The 22424-nt window shown below is 40.2% G+C and overlaps 1 protein-coding gene across 10 annotated transcripts in view; it reads right to left on the reverse strand.

Annotated features, from left to right (window-relative positions):
• The window catches only part of kif13a (kinesin family member 13A), a 54185-nt gene that overhangs the window by 30793 nt on the left and 968 nt on the right, over window positions 1-22424 (reverse strand). For all 10 annotated transcript variants that reach the window (XR_001966062.2, XM_018750412.2, XM_018750408.2 and 7 more), the window contains exon 3: window positions 1964-1976. Coding sequence is in view for 9 of the 10 variants with exons in the window: in XM_018750412.2 (XP_018605928.1) it covers window positions 1964-1976 (13 nt within the window). In the remaining variant the exon portion in view is untranslated. The remainder of the gene's footprint in view (window positions 1-1963; window positions 1977-22424) is intronic.

The following is a 22424-nucleotide window of genomic DNA, read 5'->3' on the forward strand; positions in this document are numbered from 1 at the left end:
CAGGCCAGGGGTGAGAGCTGGCAGGGGGTTTAAGAGTTTCATTAACTCATGAATCTATACTGAAAGACATTTAAGCTCAGCACCCAGCAGTGATCGTCTCCCAAGCAACAGAAAACTAGCATATAAGCCAAATCACTGGCTGTCACTACTTCCTGGCTGACAGTCACCATAAACCAGTTTAACAGGGGAAACCTGCTTTCCCCAGCTGCTGCCATGGAGGAGTCACAGGAAACAGTGACTGCATCACACACATCCCAGGATGGACCACAATGCCTTCTCCCATTGTTTCCAGGAATGTCCTTGAGTGGCTATATCTACAGATCAATGAATGCTCATAGCTTCCCAGGAGTTTACTATAATGCAAGCTGAAAACCCACCATCTCTACATTCTGCAATCCGTACGTTTTTGTTATGGGTTGTGGACTTCTTTCCAGGTTAAATATATTGCATGAACAAAACAACATTTTGTTGCTGTAAAATTTTAATTCTAAAACTTTCAAATTTTTTTTTGTAATTTTATAAGAATTTTATGTGGTTGCTTTTTTGAACTGGAATGGGAGATCTAAAAGATATGCCACACAGCAGCACTATACTCATCCCAGTGCATCATTGATAGTGCACAAGAGATTTCTAACTCTTTACACCATCAACAGTGCTTCAGTGTGCAAAAATGCTTTAACATCCCCAACCAAAGCAGCACTTTGTTGACAGTGCTGTCTCAGATACTGCTGGGTGTTTGGGAGGACTAGCATGCAACCAGTCCTACTTTGCACCAGCAAGAATTTTGCTGAAAATAACACTAATCCACTACGATCAGAAATAATAGTCAAACTTTGCTTTCCCCAGCATAGAGACACCTGCTCTGAGAGTGAGGGATACAGAAAGAGAGAGATAAAACAAGTCAGTACAGATAACCAGCCACCAGCTCCAAAGTGATCGATCTGGTACCAGTGGTGGTAGTTTTGGGGTGATGTCCAACAGCAATTAGTCCAGAGTTATGTCAAGTGACAGGGGAATAGCAGGCTGCAATCAGTGAAACCAAGCTAAGAGAGCACTAGTAAAGAATTAAGAAGTAAAGAATTTCTATATAATTTATAGCATTGTTCTGCTAAAACTGCTAAACCCACCATGAGCTGCATTTCAGAGGCTGTTATGACCACATCAACACCTAAACATGATACAAGTAAGAGAATAAAAATTACTAATGACATCTGAAGACAATACCCCCACTGCATGATGAATGTTTTAATAGAAAGTCAGCTTTGGTTACTCGATTATAAACTGTGATCAGAACTGCATCCACAAAATCCCACATGGTGTAACCTACTGATCACTGACAGGGCCAGGAATTCAGTGCCCGGAGGATTATTTAAAATGTGTGCACCAAAACTCCAAGACAGACTGCGTCCAAAATAAAAATAAGCACACTGCATTCCAAAATGACCAGGAAAATTTGTTCAACTCATTGGAAGTAGCACTGCTCTCACTTTCACATGATTATGAAACAACACACAGAACTGGTACCACCACCTTTGATGAACTTATCCTCTGTGACATATTATACAACAATTTGCAATTAAAAGTAACACACACTTTTCAAGGGTACAACAGCTGAACCCAAAACAAGATATGAACTCTCCTTTCTGGCAGGAGTCTTCAGCTGTAGTTTGAATTCTATACAAAAGACAACTACCAAAACACTTTAGAACAACTCTCTAGACTGCTATGCCTGTATACATTCAGCTAGACCTCCTTGTGTTTCCATGCATAGGGAGACTTTCAAGGTGACTGCTGGGCCTAGAGGTAACTGGGAGCTAAGCCTATAATATTAATAATACTAGTATTCTTTCACAACTTAAGAGAATGCATGATTTAAGGAGGGCAGAAAACTTACTTTAAAGTTTCTGTCATTAAACTCTGAAACTGGACATGAAATGGAGCATCTAGATATTAAGGGACGTACCTTTGGCTGTTTCCTGGTGAGGAGGAGAAGTAATATGGAAGCACATCAAAAAGAGAACAGCAGGAGATCCACAAATCATTCAGGAACATGTGAAGAAACAAGCACAAAAAGACATCAGCAACAAAAGGAAGTACTTAGACATCAAATTAAAACATTGTTGTCTAACTGAAAATGCATCAAGTCCTGTGTGCAAGCACTAAACTGAAAAACTGTGACTGTAAAACAGTTAAGGCTTCATATTAAAATTATATTAAAGCTTCATATAAAAATTTGTTAAATTCATATATTTTGTATATAATATATATATGTGTGTGTGTGTGTGTGTGTGTGTGTGTATTCATATATTCCACCATTTGTGTATTTACCTGTTCTGTTATACAGAGAACACCACTCATTCCCTGTTATGGTGTGAAGATTCGAGAGAGATCACAAGAGAGGGGCAGCAGGGCGTGAGGAGAGGAAGTGATTTGGCAATCAATGGCCAACCAGCTCAGTTGTGTCAACACCCTCCCTGCCTGGGGAGCGCTCCCAGACCAGGCCCAGCATCAGAAAGTAACCATCTATTCATCACCTGAATTGAAAAGGGTAATTGGTTTGACTGGCTAACAGTTTCCGAACAGCATCTTTTATGGAACAACCATCACAGCAGAGATGATGGGCCTGGAGAAATTATGGGAAAAATTCTTCCTAGGGCAAAAAAGTGGCATGGTGCAACTTGAGAATTCTCTATATGGTTCCAGAGACAGACTATCACTCTTTTATTCATGATTCATCTTTAGTATTGTGCTCCACTTGCTGCAGAACCCCCACCCTGAAGACGGGATCATGTACTTGGCACAGCCCTGAAATTTTTAGATTCAAGGTGCAGCCCTTGAAAGGCACTGTCCCAAAGAGGAGTGCTGCTTTCAGGCCAAAAGCACTAGGAGTGATCCACAGCATGAGCTGGACATCATTACAGCACAAGAGGCAACATAAAACAGTAGTGTGAATTGTGTGACTGATATTTTGAATACCACACTATCTGTGCATGATGTATGACCTTTAGCTCAGCACAACCAATATACCAAAACTTATCTTCCTCTATTCAAACCAGCAACAACCTACAGTGAACTGAGAGGTATTAAACTCCTTCCCTCTGTCCCAAAAGCTCAGAATGCAGGGACTACAGAGAGCTGTTGTGCTGCAGCGTCCACACAGTGACTTACCACCTTTGTGAAGGTGGCTGGACAGATGATACTGCGAACCGGACCTATCATGCAGATATGAATACATCACCACAGACAATCTAACTATAGCTACCACAAGTCTTTGGGGGGGGTGGGGCTCAAGCTTCAAGGAAAAAGCCAAAAGAAGGTTTTTCTGTACAATAAAACTGAGCAATGCTTTATCACAACAACATTAATCACGTAAATGTTCATTTTGTTCAGTTCAAACAACTACAGGAATGTTTTATGTTTCTATAAGCACAATGTGATTCTTGTCTCTGGTCCAGTTTGAATACACAGCATTAATTGGTCACAGCACAAAACATAAGTCCAAGACACTGACCCCCATTAGAATGAAGCACAGCAAACAAAGCCATCAGCATTGCTAAATTTTTTAAAAAAAAATCTACACTAAAATATTTGTACTAAATAAAATTTCATAAACATCCAAAATGACTTAAAAACACACAAATGAAAACATGTGAAATGCACCAGGGATGACTTGCTCTTTTACTGCCAAACAAAAAAACATGGAATGAAGCCACAGCAACACTGACACACACACCACCAACACTCATTTTCACTCTAGTGCTTTGTTTCTACCACACAGAACTGGCAGAAATGATGCCCACTGTTCCTGCCTGCTCCTCTCTCACACACAAAAAACACACAAAGGCCTCCGAGTTGCCATGACTCATTAGGGCCAGAAAGAGAGAAAGCAAAAGAAAGAGCAGCATGGTCAGCACTCCTGGGGAGGGAATGTGGGTCGCTAACTAGTGCAGTGGAAGAGTCTTAATCAGATGTGACACAGACTCTTCAGGCAGCTATCCTATTCACTGGCTCTCACACATACAGGAATGAGTAGCACTGACACATACAGTATATCTCCACGCACTCACAAATGACCACATATGGCTGTACAGTGACATTTTCATGAGCAAAAGCACAAATTAACACATCTGCAGAAAGATTGAGAGGACTACCACATCTGTCAGAGAGAGAGAGTAATTTAACCAAAAAGAATTAACCCTCTGCATTGTAACTGATAATGAGACTGCCACTGCTTTTTTGTTTCACTTTCAGCTTTCTGAATTTAAGCAGGTTTTAATGAGTAACTAAAACGAATTTCTCCTAAGAGAGTTATGATGACTGGAACAAGGTTACTTAGAGGCAAGAGTACTACGGAGCCCAGTTAAAAAAAAAAAAAAAAAAAAAAAATTTGCCCGTTTCTTAAAAATGAACTATAATAATTTATGCAGCTTTATATGAATTAAAGACAAACCATGACGTAAGAATTTATTTAAAGCTCTTTACCAGAAAGTGCATGTGTCTACTGTTGCTAATAGTCAGGTAACATCACACTAATACAGTTTTCCCCAAGATCACGTGTGCCTTGACCCAGTTTGTTCAGTGTCTAAATGGCCAGGTGACAAGAGTCTGCAAGATTCCACTCTTTATGTCCACTGGGAGGCTTGAAGACTGAACTTCTGTCTAAAAACAGAAAAACTTGCGCTTTGGTGCATGATCAGAATTGTAGTAGGGATTCAAAAGCTGTTTTGCACCATTTATTCAGAATGAGCAAATGAACTAAATGCAAATACAGAAGGAAGGCTGTACATAAGAAAGACATACAGATCAACACAGATTAATGAACAATCATTTATAAAGAGGCATTCCCACAAAACTCAAACTAAGTGAAAATATTTCTATTATCGATATGGAATGGTAAATAAAAAGAAAGAACTTAACATGCAAGACAGTTGGTCATATCACTATGGTAAAAAACTAAAACAGACGAGACAGCGCCCATATCTTGGTAATATTTTATAGGTCAACTCAGTGGACACTTATGAGGCTTTATGATTACTTCATGTTCTGTGTTGTGATCTAAATATACATTGCCTTCAGAAAATATTCAGAAATATTAATCAATTCACACATAATACCTCACAGTGACAGAGTGAAAACATGTTTTCAGAGCATCTTGCAAATTTATTCAAAATAAACTGAAACCTCATTTACATAAGTATTCAGACCCTTTACTATGATACTCCAAATCGAGCACAGACGAATCCTATTTCTTTTGATCATATTTCAGATGTCTCTAGAACTTGATTACAATCTACCTGTTGCAAATTCACCCAAATGGACATGTTTTAGAAAGGCACAGACCTGTCTTAATACCTTCCCACAGTTTTCTGAGCATGGCAGAGTAAAAATCAAGCCATGAAGGCCAAAGCACTGGCAGTGGAGCTCTGAGACTGTGACAATGAGCAGATCTGGAAAAGGGTATAAAAAAACTGGTAATGCACTGTAGGTTCCCAAAAGCACAATGGCCTTCATCATTGTCAAATGGAAGCAGTTTGGATCCACCAAGACCCATCATAGAGCTGGTTGTCTAATCAAATTGGGTGTTCAGGCAACAGAGGCCTTGGTCGGGGAGGTTACCAAGAACCCGATGGGTACCCCAAACAAAGCCTCAGAGCTCTTATTTACAGATGGGAGAACCTGCCAGAAAGGCAACGATTACTGCAACACTCCATTATCCAGGTCTCTATGATACAGTGGCTGGAAAGAAGCCACTTGTGAGTAAAGTGCAAATGACAGCCTACCTGGAGAACAAGCTTGGGGAAAAAAAAAAATCTTTGATCTGAGGAAACAAAAATTTAACTCTTTTGCATGAATGCCAAAACACCCCTCATTACTTGACTAAGACCGTCCCTACAGTGAAGCATAGTGGTGGCAGCATCATGCTGAAGGAATGCTTCTCAGCAGCAGAGAGAGCATTAACTGTTAAAATGTAAAGTTAATAATCAAATGCTATGTTATTGGTTTACACAAAACTTCAGTAATTTTCTTGTCATTTTTAACTTTCCTCTTACAAATATGCAAGTTTTTTTTTATTTTTAAATAACTTCAAGATGGTGCATTTGAGGAAATGACTATTTATTCACTTCAGCTGTCCAGGAAGTTTCTTACATCTGTAACTATACATCTAGCAAATATTCCTATCATCTAAAAACATGTCAGAGCCTTATTTTTGTGTCAACCAAGCAGAGTCCACATGATCTGAAACACATACATGACTAAAATCATTATTCCCAGGAAACCTATATAATACTCACACAATGAAGGAACAAGGGGACAGATGGCAAAAAAGGGGGTGCATTCTGACTTATGGTCTCATCCCATTCAGAAAAAGACAACATATCCTAGCAACAGCTATCACTGGGAAATAGAAAAGGGATGTTGGGCAGACCACTGCCCTCAAGAGTCAGCGCTCTACTACAAAGTAGACAGTGGAAGTAAAATGTGTGGCTACACACACACACACACACACACACACACACACACACACACACAGAGAGAGAGATAGTGCAGCAGCACCTAGAAGAAGAGCTCTCTGTCTATTACAAAGGGCCTGTTTGGACTGCTTGGTGCCAGTGCCACATGACCTCTTGGTATGACAATGAACCACCTGTACTGTGCCTAGACATGTGACTAGTTCAAAAGCATCTGCAAACATCTGCTACAATTGATCCAAAAATGTTTTCGATGAAGCAGATTTTAAATTTGTCAAATTCTGAAATACAGTAACGGGGGGGGGGGGGGGGGGGGGGGGAAAGAAAAAAAAAGAAAAAAAAATCAATATGTGACTTTGTAACATATAACAACGGATAGCTGAGAAATGAATAATTGTTTACTTTGTTCTTCCACACATAATAGTGCTCTAGTCAGGTTTTTTTCTTTTTTCCCCTCTTTTCTTATTTTCAGCTTCATTATACACCCTCTGTTTATTGCTTAGGCAGCACAGTGGTGCAGTGGGTAATGCTGGTGCCTCAGAACATCTCGACTGGCATCAGAACTGTATTCTTATCCATCCCAGGTGTGTGCATTCATTTAATTTTTAATTGTTCCCTCAGCACTGCTGAATCCCATCCTGCATCCAAAAAAGGTTCTAACAACATTTTTTCCAGATCTCTTGACAGCTACTTATATTTGTAAGAATTTGAATCACATCTTTTGTCATGATCTTCATATCTCAATTCTACAGGCAGCTTCTCATGCAAAGTGTGCGGGCAAAATTGACGGTACGCAACTTGCACTGCAATATCCATGTGTCTGAATCCAAAAGCTCTTTGTTGTGAAAAGCACTTTTGTTTTGCTAGTATGTTACTCTGGGAGAACACACACACACACATACACACATTTTCAGAACCGCTTGTCCCTTACGGGGTCACGGGGAACCGGAGCCTACCCGGCAACACAGGGCGTAAGGCCAGAGAGGGAAGGGGACACACCCAGGACGGGACGCCAGTCCGCCACAAGGCACCCCAAGCGGGACTTGAACCCCAGACCCACCGGAGAGCAGGACTGCGGTCCAACCCACTGCGCCACCGCACCCCCTCTGGGAGAACAGCACCTGCTAAATGAATACCTGTAAATTCAATGTTAATGTGTGAATAACGGGTATGTGTTTTTTTACGTTTGGATTTAAACAAGCTGCAGTTCACCAGTGCTCTGAATTCTTTTGTCAAGTTCTCCTCCTTAAGAAGGTGAATTGGTCAAGTTCTATATACATGTCAGCACTCTGAACTCTAACCTCTAAGATGACCTATGTCTTCGACACCATCATCTGCACAGCAGATGTGCCTCCATGATGTCCTGTCACAGCAAGAAATGCACAACTGAAAGTTCTGTGCACCTCAGTGAGCCATGCACATTCCAAACTGCTGTGCAAAGGGATAAGGGATCCAGTTGTCCTGTGGACCCTCAGATCCTCTCATTCACTGTAACCCCCCCCTTCATGGGGCATTTAGAGTTGAAGGAATGCTTTATTCCTTAACATCTGAAGAGTTAAAAATGGCCCAAATAATGAAGAGGCCAATAAGGAGACATCAGTGTGACATCATCCTTACAGTTCTTTGGTCATTCAAACAGACTGACTTGATTTTATCCTCTGGCACAGTTGTGAAAGAACCAAAACAAGGCAAAGAGGCAGAGCTTCTGCCTGCTTGAACCAGAAGAGATGGCTGCTGCCTTTCCTCTACTTCCTTTGTTCCCTACTGTAACCTAGGGTGGAAATGTAGTGTGCAAGTGCAATGGTGCATTGCAACAGCAGATAACATCAGCTGTAGAGGTAGGTCTCCATAAACAAGACCCCACCTCCCAAACAAACAACAGAGCCCGTCCCTGGAAATCAGACAGTTTTATCAGCAACAGTAAATGCTTTCCGCTGTTGGAACAATCCAACAAGTGGCAAGACAGGAACCCCCCCCTTCTCTCCCTGAACTGTTACTTGAGGCCAACTTCAAGAATACAGAACTGAATAGAAAGGGAAAAGAACAGCCTTTGGCTATTACACTTTTTTTGTGTGGAGCAGACTTGAAATATGTGCAACACAGCTAAGGGGAATAACATCATCGTTACATAGTGTCTCTTAAGCATTATCCTGATATAATAGTACATGATGGACAGGCTCTCAATTTTCCATATGGTTATATAGCATTGACTAATGTTTTAAGTCACTGGCTATATTTGAAGGGAATCACACAGGTTCAGAAGATAGAGACCAGAGAAAGACCAGAGCACATCTAATAATTTTAGAGGTTTAAAAGTAAATATTCATGTTTACTTTGTGAAGAATACAGAGTGTCTATCCAATTAAGTAACAATTATGAATACTTTTAAAGATGTAATGAAATTACAACATAGAACACATCTGAATTGAAACACAGGGATTACAAGCACTCTGAAATCTTTGCAATCCAGGGTTGATTTAACTATCAAAAATGACCACTGGCAATCTAGCAGGTGTCAGAAATAATGCTGAGATTTGAAGCTATGTTTAAAAAAAAACAAGTGAATTATTGGTCAGGTTTTCCTCAGAGTTATGAAAAACTAACTTTAAGACTTAAAAATAAGTAAATGGTAACCACTTGTGTGCCTCAGTTCCCAGCTTGCTGGAAATGGATTGTCACAGACAGTTAAAGATGTTAGTTAGAAATCCTTTAAGTCTGTGAATGACCAAGATGGAGGACAGAAAAAGATGGAGGGATATAAGTTAAAAAAAAATGAAAGCACTGCAAAGAGCTGAAAAGTGAGGTAATTACAAGGCTCAGTGCAACCATCTTTATCCTGTGTGATTTGTGTGAGAGGACAGAAGAACTCCTGGTTCTTTGACAGATTGGGACTGCAGCTGGGAGTGGCAAGCAAGGCACTATGGATGAGAAACTGGTCAAAACCTAACAGACCTAAATAATGTACTATCTTAAGTTAAACCTAAAAACATTCTGGGATTAAATTAATACACATATACCACAAACTAACATTAAAGACATAAACCTCTGAAAAACTGCTACTTTTCAGCTGCTTCCTTGAGTCCAGTTCAACAAGGGATCCCAGTATCACAGAGGTTTGTATCATGTAAGCTCTCTACCTCCACACGATGGCCCCCTGTCTTTATCTGCAACTCATTGTAAATTTCCAGTTCTGTGCACTGACTTCAGCCCTCCTCATCCTTCAGCCTCTATTGCTAATTCTCAGTAGAAAACTGACTCAATTTAACAAAAAATCATCCATATGAAACTGTACATGGATTTCCTTCTATCTGTAATACCTATGGAATGTGGGAAGCCTCCACTGATTAAAATAAGTTTTTACTTGAAACAAATTAGCTTTGAATTTGTCAGTGTATCTGAAATGTTCCCAAATGATTTTAATTGGATTCATTTTTTCTGTGGTTAATCTCAGCCTAAATAACCTGATAGGCAGGTAAAAACAGAAGCATTGTTGTTACAGCTGGCCTTGAACTCTAAATAATTCTGCTAAGCATTATTTTAAAATTATCTGCACCATACCAAAACATATCAAAGGCCTTCAGAAATGATTTAATGTGATTCAGTTGGGCTGAACAGGGAAAATAATATGAATTGGCATAACTTCTGTTAACAAAGGCCTTGAACAGTACAAAGATTCTTGTTATGTTAGCATTTCCTCCTCCTCATTGCCTCTCCTGGTCCTCCTCTGCAATTCCAGACTCTAATTTCTGCCCCATACAACTATGTCCATCTGATACAAACCGGGAATAATAAAGGCATAAAATGCCAGTGTGACAAGATTACTGACGTTCAAGAGTAATAATTCCATCTCATTATCTGCCTTTCACCCACCTCATCAACCCCCTGCTTTATACAGCTACAATCACATATACAGGGATTCATTTCATCCTGCAGGAGATGCATCCAGAACTGCTTGATTTTGAAGAAAGTCACAGAACAGTGTGAGAAAAACAGAAAGCATTAACAGAAAGCATTTTATGCAAGTAATTCCGGGTATAGTGCATGGTTTGGCCTGGGGGGCGTGGGGGCAAGTAGCGCTGCTGTCTCACAGCACCTGGGTGGTGCAAGAGAACATGGGTTCAACCCCCAGTCTGTGTGGGTTTCCTCTGGGTGTTCCAGTTTCCTCCCGCAGTCCAAAGACATCTTGCTCAGGTTCACCCATCGTGTATGAGTGACAGAGTGTGTTCCGCTGATGTATGAATGAATAACCCATTGTAAGTAGTGTATCTAGCGGTGTAAGTAACCTCAGTGAACAAGGTGTGTGGGCAAACACTACATAGAATTCATCTATGCACACACCCAAATATTTCCACAAACACTTAAAAAATAGTCTCAAGAAAAAGTAATCAAAACATTAGGATGATAAAATATAAACAATCAAGAAGGAAATTAAGACTAAATTAGGGCAGATATTTAATTTTTTCTAAACTATAATGTACAGTAAGTTCATGTAAACAGATGAAAGACACACACTTACATTTACTAATTTAGCAATGCTCCCCCCCAAAGTGACATACATTTTCAGACAATACAAAAAGGATATATGGATGTAGACACGCGATTCTTCAGTACAATCAATTTGTTACATACCACAGCACAAACCACTATACTGTATATTACACAAGTAACTGTATATAGCCTTTTCCATTATTAAACAAATTATTAAAAATGATAAACGCTAACAATCGCATACAGGCTTATCGAACACTTACGAGATCAGGGGAGAAACGAGTCAGAAAGAGGTGAGTTGAGACCCTTCAAATATAGAGAGACACCTGATCCATTTCTCAAAACTCTTATTTACCTCTTTTGCCCTCTTATAAAATAACTTGAAAAATGTAAAATTGAGGAGGTTATCATAGAAAAATCTGTGCCTTGTTGGCTCATGACTGCTACATGTAGGTGGAAAAACTTGCTTCAAACACCGGTAAAAGGCATCTAATACTGGGAGCAATCAGTCCGTATACCAAATGTTGGTACAACTTTCTAGGGATGTGATACTGAAAACCTGTAATCTTCACAAGTAACAGATAGAAAACAGGAATACACATCATACATCTATTGTAGCCTAACCCAACAAAATACTACAAAAAAGAAAACATCTGAATACGTGCATCCACCACAGATCAATGCAAAGTACTTCTTCCTGAAAATCTTTTTATCACCTCTCAGCTTGGTTTGGTTTTCTGTGCTTACTTTCTGAGCTGTACACATCACAGGCATTCTATTAACTGGACAATTCGTTCTAGAGATTAAACTCAGAGACATCAGCATAAAACCATAATACCTCTGTATTATGAGTAGAAGAGTAACTTAAACATCCAGACTATCAAATTATTCATTCTGATTCTCTTTTATTTACTGTCACTCATACATATACTCTATACTCTGATACTTGACAAAATGTTGTGTGTGTCCAAGGAAGGTCAGCAACTAGTCAGCTGTAGGGCAACAAAACCAAACAACAACAAAAATTTAATTTTCATTTTATGATAATCAATAACAGCACACTATCATCTGCTGTAATGAACTTAAAACACAGAAAGGTTATAACCCAGTATATAAACACAAAACTGACAGCTGATTCAGATACTGCAAACTGCAATATCTGATAAAGCACTAAAAGCAAAAAGCACCTTAATATGAAAACAAAAATAGATGAAGGAAGGCAGTGTAGCAGAAGACAAATATTTTTTCTATAAAGCAGATATGTTTATGGAAGGTAATTTTTTTAATGGCTCTAGATATTTCATAGAAGAAACAGTTTACTCACTGGTACTAATGCAATATCCTGGCTCTTGAGCCTAGAATCTTCATGCCATACAGTAAATAATTTTTCATAATCACCATGATCTCGCCTACTCCGTGTTATTATTATTATTATTATTATTATTATTATTATAATAAATACTTCTATTGCACTAAGCATATTATTATAGTAAACTACTTGGAAGGAGTTACACATTTTTGAAACAGGGTACATTTTGCTGGACTGAAGTAAGGACATACAGTACCTTGATCAATGGTACTGGAAACAAGGTCCACCAAGCGCACAGGGATAGCTGTAACTAATATGCTACCTGTTGGTTCTAGCACAAGTTACATTAAGTGAATTATTATAGGAAAAGGAATGAGGGAAGCTCAGTAGCCTGATTCATTACCACAGTGTTCTGTAGTACCACACAGCACCCCAGGGATAATGTGATACAAAGGTGATGCAGCTCCTCACTGCAGCTCAATCTGGTCCACCACCTTGACACCATTAGTTTCAATGACTGCTAACGCCAGACTGGCAACATCTTACACTACGACACGGAGTGTTAGATCACCTCCACATTATCCACAGTAGCCAGAGGCTGGTGAGAGGTCTCTGGTATCCATTACCATTTTTTGTTGTGCCTTTGCCACACCCAGTTTGTTTCCCAGTGAAAATTGCCAGCATTCTTCTATACCTCATACTGGCTGGAAAAAAAAACACTGGGAATGTGCCGCTTTCCATAGTACTGGTGCCTTTATGATTCACAGCTGTGCCATCTCTCAGCTACAGCATATGACTGGGTACACTACTGTGTCACAGTGTGCGTTCTGTTGCTAGGCATCTAATAGTCTATACACATGCTAACACGCTCTTCTAACAAAGACAAAAAAGGGAAATAGTATCAAACTGTTCAAAGGAAACAGAAGACTGGAATTTTGGAATACCACTGACTTAGCTTCACAGCCATCAGAGGTAAAAATGTAAATATAAATTCCTTTATTTCACACATAATGTTTATAAATTCAGTTATGGCAGCCTTCACCATGTTTGAATGTATTAGTTTATACAGAGCAGTGAAAGCAAACCTTGTGTGTCAGGAACCATTATTATGGACAGTTGTACCAATCTGAGTTTTAGGCCCTCATTGCCTCAGCTGCCCTGTGCCACTGTTCCAAGTGTTTGTTTACATTTGAGTCCATTCCAGGAAAAAATTGCTTTCTGTGGGTTTTAAGGAATTTCCCTCATGTCTTCTCATTGTTTGGTACAAACGAATGGAACCAAGCAAATGAGACAGAAGCCACCTCCTGCCCTGTACTCTCTTGTAAAAACAATGAGAGTTAACAGATGCGTAATTCACAAGATCGCAAAGTGGAAAAAAGCAGAACTGATGAGTGTGATATATCATATCATGTACCTGCCTATAACAGGGCTCAAAACTAGAGTCAAAAGCAGCTGTTTGTTCAAAACAGACAAGTGCTTACATTCAGTTTTCAAAGAACGATGGGGGATTATGTCCAAAGTGTACTACTACTTTACCTTTTTATGCAGCATGCAGCACTGACTCAAGTGATTTAAGTACAAATAACTGCCATTATGATACTGGGGCTTTTTTTCAAAAAGAGATAGGCATAAAGAATGGAGAAAATTCAGTGCAAACAGGCAAGGAGGACTGAGTCTGCAGCTTAGCCCCAAATATCATTGGCCCATTGTAAAAATTGCTAGTGTAGTGAGTATCTGAAGATTTTTACTGCACAAGGTCATCTCTGAGAGTTGTTCAAGGTAAGAAAAATAGAGATTTAATTAAATTATTCCAGTCCAAAGCATTTTTAGAACATCAAGTCACAAAAAAGGAGCAGCTCTTAATACAGGGTTGTATAGGAACTACAGTAAATACCAAAGGCTGAAAGCCAGAAACTTTTAAAACCAGCCTCAGCCCTGATGAATTTTCCATCCCTCCACCCTTATTTAACACAGGAAAAAACTTGAAAGCCTTCAAAAGAAAAGTCACCCTAAAAGCAGCCTGCTACAGCAGTCTTCATACTTCACTATTGCAGTAGTGTAGGTATGGCAATTGTGTTGTATCAAACTACTTCATCCCAGAACTGGCTCCATGAGATGACCAGTAACAGGGTCCTGCTCCCACCGAGTCAAAGACCTGCCATCTTCCCAACATGCTTTCGACCCCAGAAGTGACATCCAGAGTGGGAGAATTAAACACTTCATACTCAGTCCAAGTAGGTTATGTGTCTACAGCAAAGAGTAACTATAGGGAGCTCACCTGTTCTGAGGTCCCATTTTATATTCTCCTGCTAAAATTTCAGAGTCAAGAGACGAGAACAACAGACTCTGGGCAAAAATTCAACGTAACTCAGAGAAACAGGACAAAAAACCCAAACTAAGCTGCCAAACACTATTGTAACACAGGTGGTATTCTGGCTGATCTTCCTGGTATTAACATTAGAGCAAGGCATTTCAGCAGAACCTAGCAACAGGTTTCAGACAATGGAGAGCTGCAGAATGGCAAAGCCCAACACAAAATGAAACAGCAGGAGAACTCAGATGTACTTTGGGCTGCAGGGAATGTGATGCAGATGAAATACAACTAAAAGGCTGGTCTCATCAGAAAAGATGGATTAACTCTAAGGGGTGTATTATTTAAAAAGGTTTCACAGAGGTAATAAACCAGGTGTTGCTTTTGTTCTCATTCTGTCAATGTTCTCTTTCTGGTGCCAGTGCAACCTATGTAATGCTGTCACTGACTAGTAGTTGCAGCAAGGAAAGGCAAAGGATTTTGTCCCTGGAAGTCAGAATGTTCTACATATACATCCTATCACAGGAAGGATGAGTATTTTTCTTATTAAAAGGCTTAAAATCCAACTAATACATCCATCTTCCCACTACCTGAAAAAAGTCTCTTTTATAAAATAAAAATGAGGTCAAAAACACTGGATCACTTTTCAACATCACTTTACATGCAAATTGTTTAGTTTATAACATACCTTCAAACCACACATTTAACACATTCACTTTTCAGGTTTATCCAATAAGAATACTGAGTCGCCCGTACCAAGGTGAGCTTGAACTTTATGAAAAAATTAAGACATTGAATTAATGATAACATTAACTAAAGGATTCCAAAATAGTGATGTTACAATGGAGTCAATTCTATACAGAAGTAATAAACATACAATATATAGGAAACAGATGACATCACTGGCAGTCTCTGGAACCACTGAAATTTGCATGGAGATGCTTGCAAAATGTAGTTAACAGCTAGGCACACAGCTGAGCAGTCTTGCACAAAGTACCACTGTTCAACTCTTACACCACCATATGCATGCTACATTTCAATTCCATGAAATAGCACGCTTATAGCAGCATGACAAGTTTAGTTCTGATAACTGTCAAATATTACATGGGTATCTGTCCTTGGGATGAAAGGCCACTGAACAGGTTGTCAGTCATTCATATGCTGTACAGTTTGGCAAGGTGATCAAATCAGGATGATGTGAAAGATTGACCGGGGGGGAAGGGGCTTAATCTCAGACACCAAGCCATGATTTCATATAGGTGTGACCACAAGTATAGCATAGAAGGTGCAAGAGCAATGAGATTCCAGAGGTACAGGGAGAAAGCACCAGACATCTCCAGAAGAGGTAGATCCAGCTTGGCTACCTTCCAGCAATGACATCACAGTTATAGTGTGGTAGCTCTCCAAACTAAAAGGGTCTCCTAAGGTGCCTCTATATTCTAAAAGGACCTAACCCAATCCACAGGGGGCATTTGCAGTAAGAGGGGTTATTGGGGATACACTGTAGGTGATCACTGCTAACTGCAATCACTAGCATATTAAGTTACATTAAAACTGTCTGTGTTCCAAATTCTCTGTGTAGAGAACACTGAGAAGGAACAAGAAAGTGGAAATAGCCTGCTGACCCTGCTTCTGCAGTCAATAGTCTACACTATTGCCAGCCTCATCAATTCGCATTGTGAAAGACAACCAGGTTTACATTATACTGAAGACAACAAGAGAAGGGAGGCTGGACTGATGTGACAAGCCAACAGTGAGAAGATAAAATCATGACAACTCACTGTCAGAAAAAAAAAGCATGAGGCCTGCACTGGAGAAAGGGATACATAGTGTAAGACCTGCCCAGTATAAACAACATAGGACAGGAAGAGGCTGTTCCCTCCGGACCTTGGTCAGTTAAGTTAGCACAGTTTTCAGAGAGCAGAGGCTGTGGTTGTAACGCTGTAGCTGCAGTAAACCTGCCAGCAGAACTATAACCGCTAGCCAAGTCCCACAGCAATGGAACTGGTCAGGGAACACGCCTTAAACCCCAGCAGATTCTGGTGGAGGTCCAGTGGGACTCCTTTTCCCATACAACTCACCCGCACAGATGCTTTCTCTCCTGTAATCTTCTGAAGCATGTTTCCATTTCCTTCTGAGGACTGGTGCAATGCCTTGAACACACACACACACACACACACACACACACACACATTTTCGGAACCGCTCGTCCCATACGGGGTCGTGGGGAACCGGAGCCTACCCGGCAACACAGGGTGCAAGGCCGGAGGGGGAGGGGGGACACCCAGGACGGGACGCCAGTCCGCCGCAAGGCACCTACATGCTAATTCCCTCTTTATGAGAATCTCATTAAACCTTGCATCCAGACTAAAGCAACAACATAAAACTTAAAGGTAGAAAAAAAAGAAAAACAAAGTACTTTTTGAACTTGTGTAGCACCACAAATAAAGGCACATCAAGGGCAGCATAAACTTGATTCAAAGAAAACATTTTAATATGCACAAATGCTTCTGAGTTAATTTCCTCAAAATCCAACACTTTCATAGATTAACATGCAGCAACAACTCAAACAATAGCATATTATTTTGGTGGTGACATTAGACACCATCTAAAAACATATTGCTAGCAGCAAGCATCTGCTCACAAAGGAGGGCTAAAGGAGGTGTCATTATGGTGCATCAGCAGCTGCTGTAGCATAGAGAAAAAGCATTATTCATACACAAGTGAGCCATTGCTTCTGGTTTTTCCTCAAGTGTATTTAAATAAATGCTTTATTCAGCCACATGAGCAGCATCTTCCCTGTTTTTTGGCACTTTCAACTAAGTGAAAGTGCTTGGTAAAGGCTCCATGCTTCATGTATCATATTCAACAGTTCTTACCTTAAAGCGTAACTAAAATCAGCCAGCGAAAATACTACTCCAAGAAGCTTGTCTTATTCTAGATATTCCATTATGGGTAGCACTTTGCAGGCATAACAGTGAAGAGGAAACTCCTATTGGACCATCTGGGATTGAAGCAATCTGCACATGTATGTACGTGTGCGCGTGTGTGTGTCAGTGAGCATGAGAGTGAATGGAAGAAAAACTCTGGCTGCATTAAGCTACCACCAGCTCCATTAACTGAACTCAAAGACATGCACTAGATGCCTGTTACCAACTGGTTGAACACAAGAGGCTGACTGCCCTATCTTTGTCTGGGAATATTGCCTGCACCCACAAACAGATCTGCCCAGTGTCTTGTCTGTTAAGCTCTAGAACCGTTCATAACACCTCATGTTGCCTTCAACGGGAATTAAGGTTAAGTGCTTCAAATGAGGGCACGAGAGTTGGACCATACCTGAGGCTTAGGAGGCAACATTCAGGTCACAAACCCATTTCTTTAAGCACTTTACTACATGCAGTCCCCAGGTTACGAACATCTGACTTACACACAACCTGTAGTTACGAACCACCACCTTACTGACCGGAAGTTAACTGTGTCACCCTTAAGTAACAATCAACTGAAAACATCATAATTAAGCCTATTATATTAAAAAAAAATTTAAGTTACTGTACATACAATGGTTCGTAATAAACGACGCAGATCAAAAAATTCTGCTTCTACAGCAGTTTGTCAGCTCATGAGCGCATGAGCCCGAGGTAGGACTAAGACTTCCTACTTTTCAGTCGGACTGTCACACCCCTGACCTTGCCCCGAATGTCCACACCTGCCCAAAATCAGAGCAGCGGGGTATAAAGAAGCCGCACCTGCACACCCTGGTTGCGGAATCTCATTTGAGAAACCCATTTCTCCAGCGCTCTTGCGTAAACCCATAACAACCTACCTGTCCTTCCAAGTCCCTCGCTCTCCTCGATCCCAACATTTGCATTGCCTCCTCGACTATGACACTGAATTCTCCACGCTGCTGTTAACAGTGTCTTGTGTGTGTACAGTTGTAGGTACCAACTGTACCTAACAGTTCCAACTTGCGTAAAAATCCAACTTAAAGACAGTCTTAGGAACGGAGCTCGTTTGTAATCCAGGGACTGTCTGTACTGGGAATCCTGAGTACCCCCAGTAACCTCTTGTCACACAGTACTGTTTATATGCCCTCTGCTACTGCTCAAAGAGTGACCATTATTAAAATGATTCTCATCCAGTACTAGCACATTACAAATAACCCTCATCCAACACACTAAATGGAAACTGGCACTGCAGCCGTGAAACAATCAAAGTGATGTTTATTACACCAATTTTCAGCAGAAGATGCAGTATTCTTTCTAGTGGAATAACTATGTTTTCATCTCTCCTCTGTGCACTCAGAGTTTAAAGCTTTTAGAAACCCATCTCTGCACTCCATCATTGCCTCTGTAAAAAGCTTCATCACCTAGATGGATTGCAAAGAACCCTATAAGATGAAGCTTCCACTCATAGAACTCAGTCACTCAAAAATAAAGTAATTCAAGAAGTAGAGTAAAAAATGTGGTCATACATGATTAAGTAACACCTAGAAAGAGATTCTGCTCATTTGACTCATGGACTGGAAGACAGATCTAAAAAGGGTCTTATTTTATGTCAGGAGAAGCAGTAAAAGGTGGAAATTTAACCTTTGTCACATTCATGCCTGTGTTTCCATAGATGACAATGCACTATGTGTGGGAACCAAATTAAATATTAATGCAAGTAGTCAAATTGAAGCACTGAAACAGAGTGAACTCAGTGTGGATAAAAGCCTTCAGATTCATTTACACTGAACACTGAGGCTCACTGCTGCACACTCAGCACAGCCAGTGCGCAGACTCAGCAAAGTACAGAACATCTATTCCTTGTCCCTATCTCAAGGCTTCACTTGCTGCTAGATACAGGGCTATGTTACTTTGAGAAAGGGGATGTTCCCCCAGAGACAACTCGTCACAATGACCACTGCTAACTCTGCACTCGGTCCCACAGATGGGGGGGGGGGGTGTCACCTGAATAACCGATCCATGACTGGTCAGGTGAGGAGATCAGCGAATCAGTTCCAAAAAGCCTTAAAGCTTTGGTTAAAAAAAACGAGGTTGTCTGATTTCTTTAGTTTTGCACTCTTCCTTGGATGTTTATGTTGGTGACCAAGTGCTGGTATGATGTTATTGTGATGTTGCTCTGGTCAGAGAGGACTAATGACTTCCTTCTGTCAGTTCTGAATATTATTTTCTAAATATTCACAATTCATTTGGCTTACAAGACACAGCGTTACCAGTAAAATGAAGAAGTCTGACACCTTATGGAAATGAAAGCAACTTCAAAAATACTGTTAAAAGGTAAATTCTCATCTTTTACCCACTAATGTTCATTAAAAAATCCTGCTTCCTTTAAACATAAAACTTACTTTTTTAATGTATCAATAAAAAAGTGTAACAATCTTAAGTAAAAACACAGTTCTAACAACCACCTCTCTGTGTCATTCAGTTTTTTTTTTTTAATCTTGAGTTTCTGCGCATTTTCAAATGGATAAAAATCCACCCTGGTCTGACACAGCTGGCACAAAAGGAAATAAGGGTGGGGTATAGAGGAAGCCAACAGGACAGGCTTGAGGGGAGACAATGTTCCAGATTTATCTGCAGCAAATCCTGGCTAGTGGAGATGCTTTGTATACAGCTGGGAGATGTCTCCTGGTAAACCAAAACAGGACTCCAGTTATGAGCACAGACCAGGACACTAACTGGTTTACCAATACTTACACTGAGAATCAGTAGCATGAATAGCACTGCTGCAAAGCAGAACCTGATTTTCATAATGCATAGACCAACAACCTCATAAAAGACAGATCAGTCCCACTGTAGTGCGAAGTTTGGAAGATGGTTTGAATAGTACGACCAATTGGAAATGGAGGTGGAGCTGCAAAAAAATGATGCAGACAGCTTGAGGGGCCAATACAGAGTACTCACAAACCTCTTGATAAATTTGTCATGGAAACCACAAGCGGCTACTTGTTGAATAGGGTGTATCTGCTCTTGACAGCAGACTGATGTTGCCAACCACAGAAGAGACCACTTAACTTAAAGGCAATAAGGACCTCTGGAAAATATTCAAAAAAGCCCGACAGAGTTAACAAAAATTGCCTACAATCTTGTAACATTAATGTAGATGTTATGCTCAAGAACTTTGAAACACCATTATTGTGTAATCAGATTCCTCTTTACCCAGTAACTTTAATACATGTAAAGGCTGCACCGTGACACTGTAAAAGAAAATTGATCATATTTTGATCGGCCAAAACTCACTCAGTAGATTCTGGAGTACCACCTACAGAGCACATAGCAACCTGCCATGGTTGCAGTGGCTCAAATGCAAAAACTGAAACCAAGCCAATGAGCTGTGTTTCGTAAACATTTCAGTTATGTGAAGACAGCAACTCTGAACTCAGGATTACATGCCTTGCTCAAAACTTTTCTAATTTGCACCAATGCCATTAAAATGCATTCTACTGCTCCATATTCTGTGTGGGTTTCAAGAAAACCCTGCCTGCTTTAGACTATACATCATAAAAACAACTGCAAGTATAATGCAGTACATGTCAGAATTAACAGGCAGCACTAAGCCCCTGCTTACCCAAACATCAGAAACAGACAGGACATACCAAGACATCAAAGCAACACAATCCTGAGAAGGAGAAATCAAGTCAAGAGACTAACAATGAAGCATATCTCTCCAAGACAGCTAGCTTCCATAAACATTCAAGTGTCCAAGTGTCTGTCAACCTTTCATTTAAGCTGCAGAAAACTATAAACATTTCCTTTTAAGTCCCATCAGACTATCCAACAAAAAGGATTTTAATAGGACTTGGACCCAAATATGATACAAGAATGAGTATTATAAAGAACTAGTACAACACTATATGCAGTCAACTGCAAAACTACAGAAAAGCTGACAACAAGGAGACAAAACTGCAGTTCCTGGCAAAGTGCTCGAGTAGTCTGTTGACCAGTAAACAGTATTGACCAGGGACAGCAGACAGACTGCGGCAGAGGAAGTACAAATGGAATGAGGATGTCGGTGCTGGACACCCGCACAGGCACCCCCTTAAGCCCTCTGTATTTCTGATACAAGATAATTGTCACCAGTCACCATCTCTTTCCTTCTATTTTTACAGTCAATTGCACAGGAATTTTGGCTGCCAGCCTAACATTTGTTGTTTCTTTGCAGGTTCCTCAGCTGGTTACATCTCCAGTCTGGATAACGTGCTCAGTTTCGGCTTGGGACTCAGCTGGGAACACATCTTATGGGTCTTCACCGGAAAGAAAATAAAAACTTTAAATACAAAAATCATCTATACTATGGACTTCAAGAGTCTTTTATTAACATTGATCTTCATCCAATGCTTTGTTGAAGATTGTTTGCAATGTTAGATAACTTTTGTGCATTTTTCTTGAGGAGGACAAAGTTCTCAGCTATCTTCACAATTATTTCCCCTTTTAGACCGCTAGGTATTAATTAGCAAATCAGTCTGGGGTAATACCATGATCGTGGACAGTACAGCAGCAGTCAAATTCAAACCCAGGGTCTTCTGACCGCAAGGCAACAGCCCTAAATATTACACCACCAGCTGGCCACAATTTTAGCAGTGTCAGAAAGAGAGCGAGAGATCCTCACAAGGTTCTTTGGCTTAATGCTGAAATGATGCGATTGTGTTAGTAATGTCTTTCTGCAGTTCCTCTTTGAACTTGTCCATGAAGTATTTGTCGTAATACACATCATCACACAACTCCAGAAAAATCCTCTTTGGATTCACACAAGGAAGGGTCTGGTGATGATGATGTGTGTTTCTCTGGTTATTTATATTTATAAACCAAAAAAAAAAAAAAAACCAACCAACCCAGCGAAGGAT

Source organism: Scleropages formosus, chromosome 23, assembly GCF_900964775.1.
Source record: "Scleropages formosus chromosome 23, fSclFor1.1, whole genome shotgun sequence".
NCBI lineage: Eukaryota > Metazoa > Chordata > Actinopteri > Osteoglossiformes > Osteoglossidae > Scleropages > Scleropages formosus.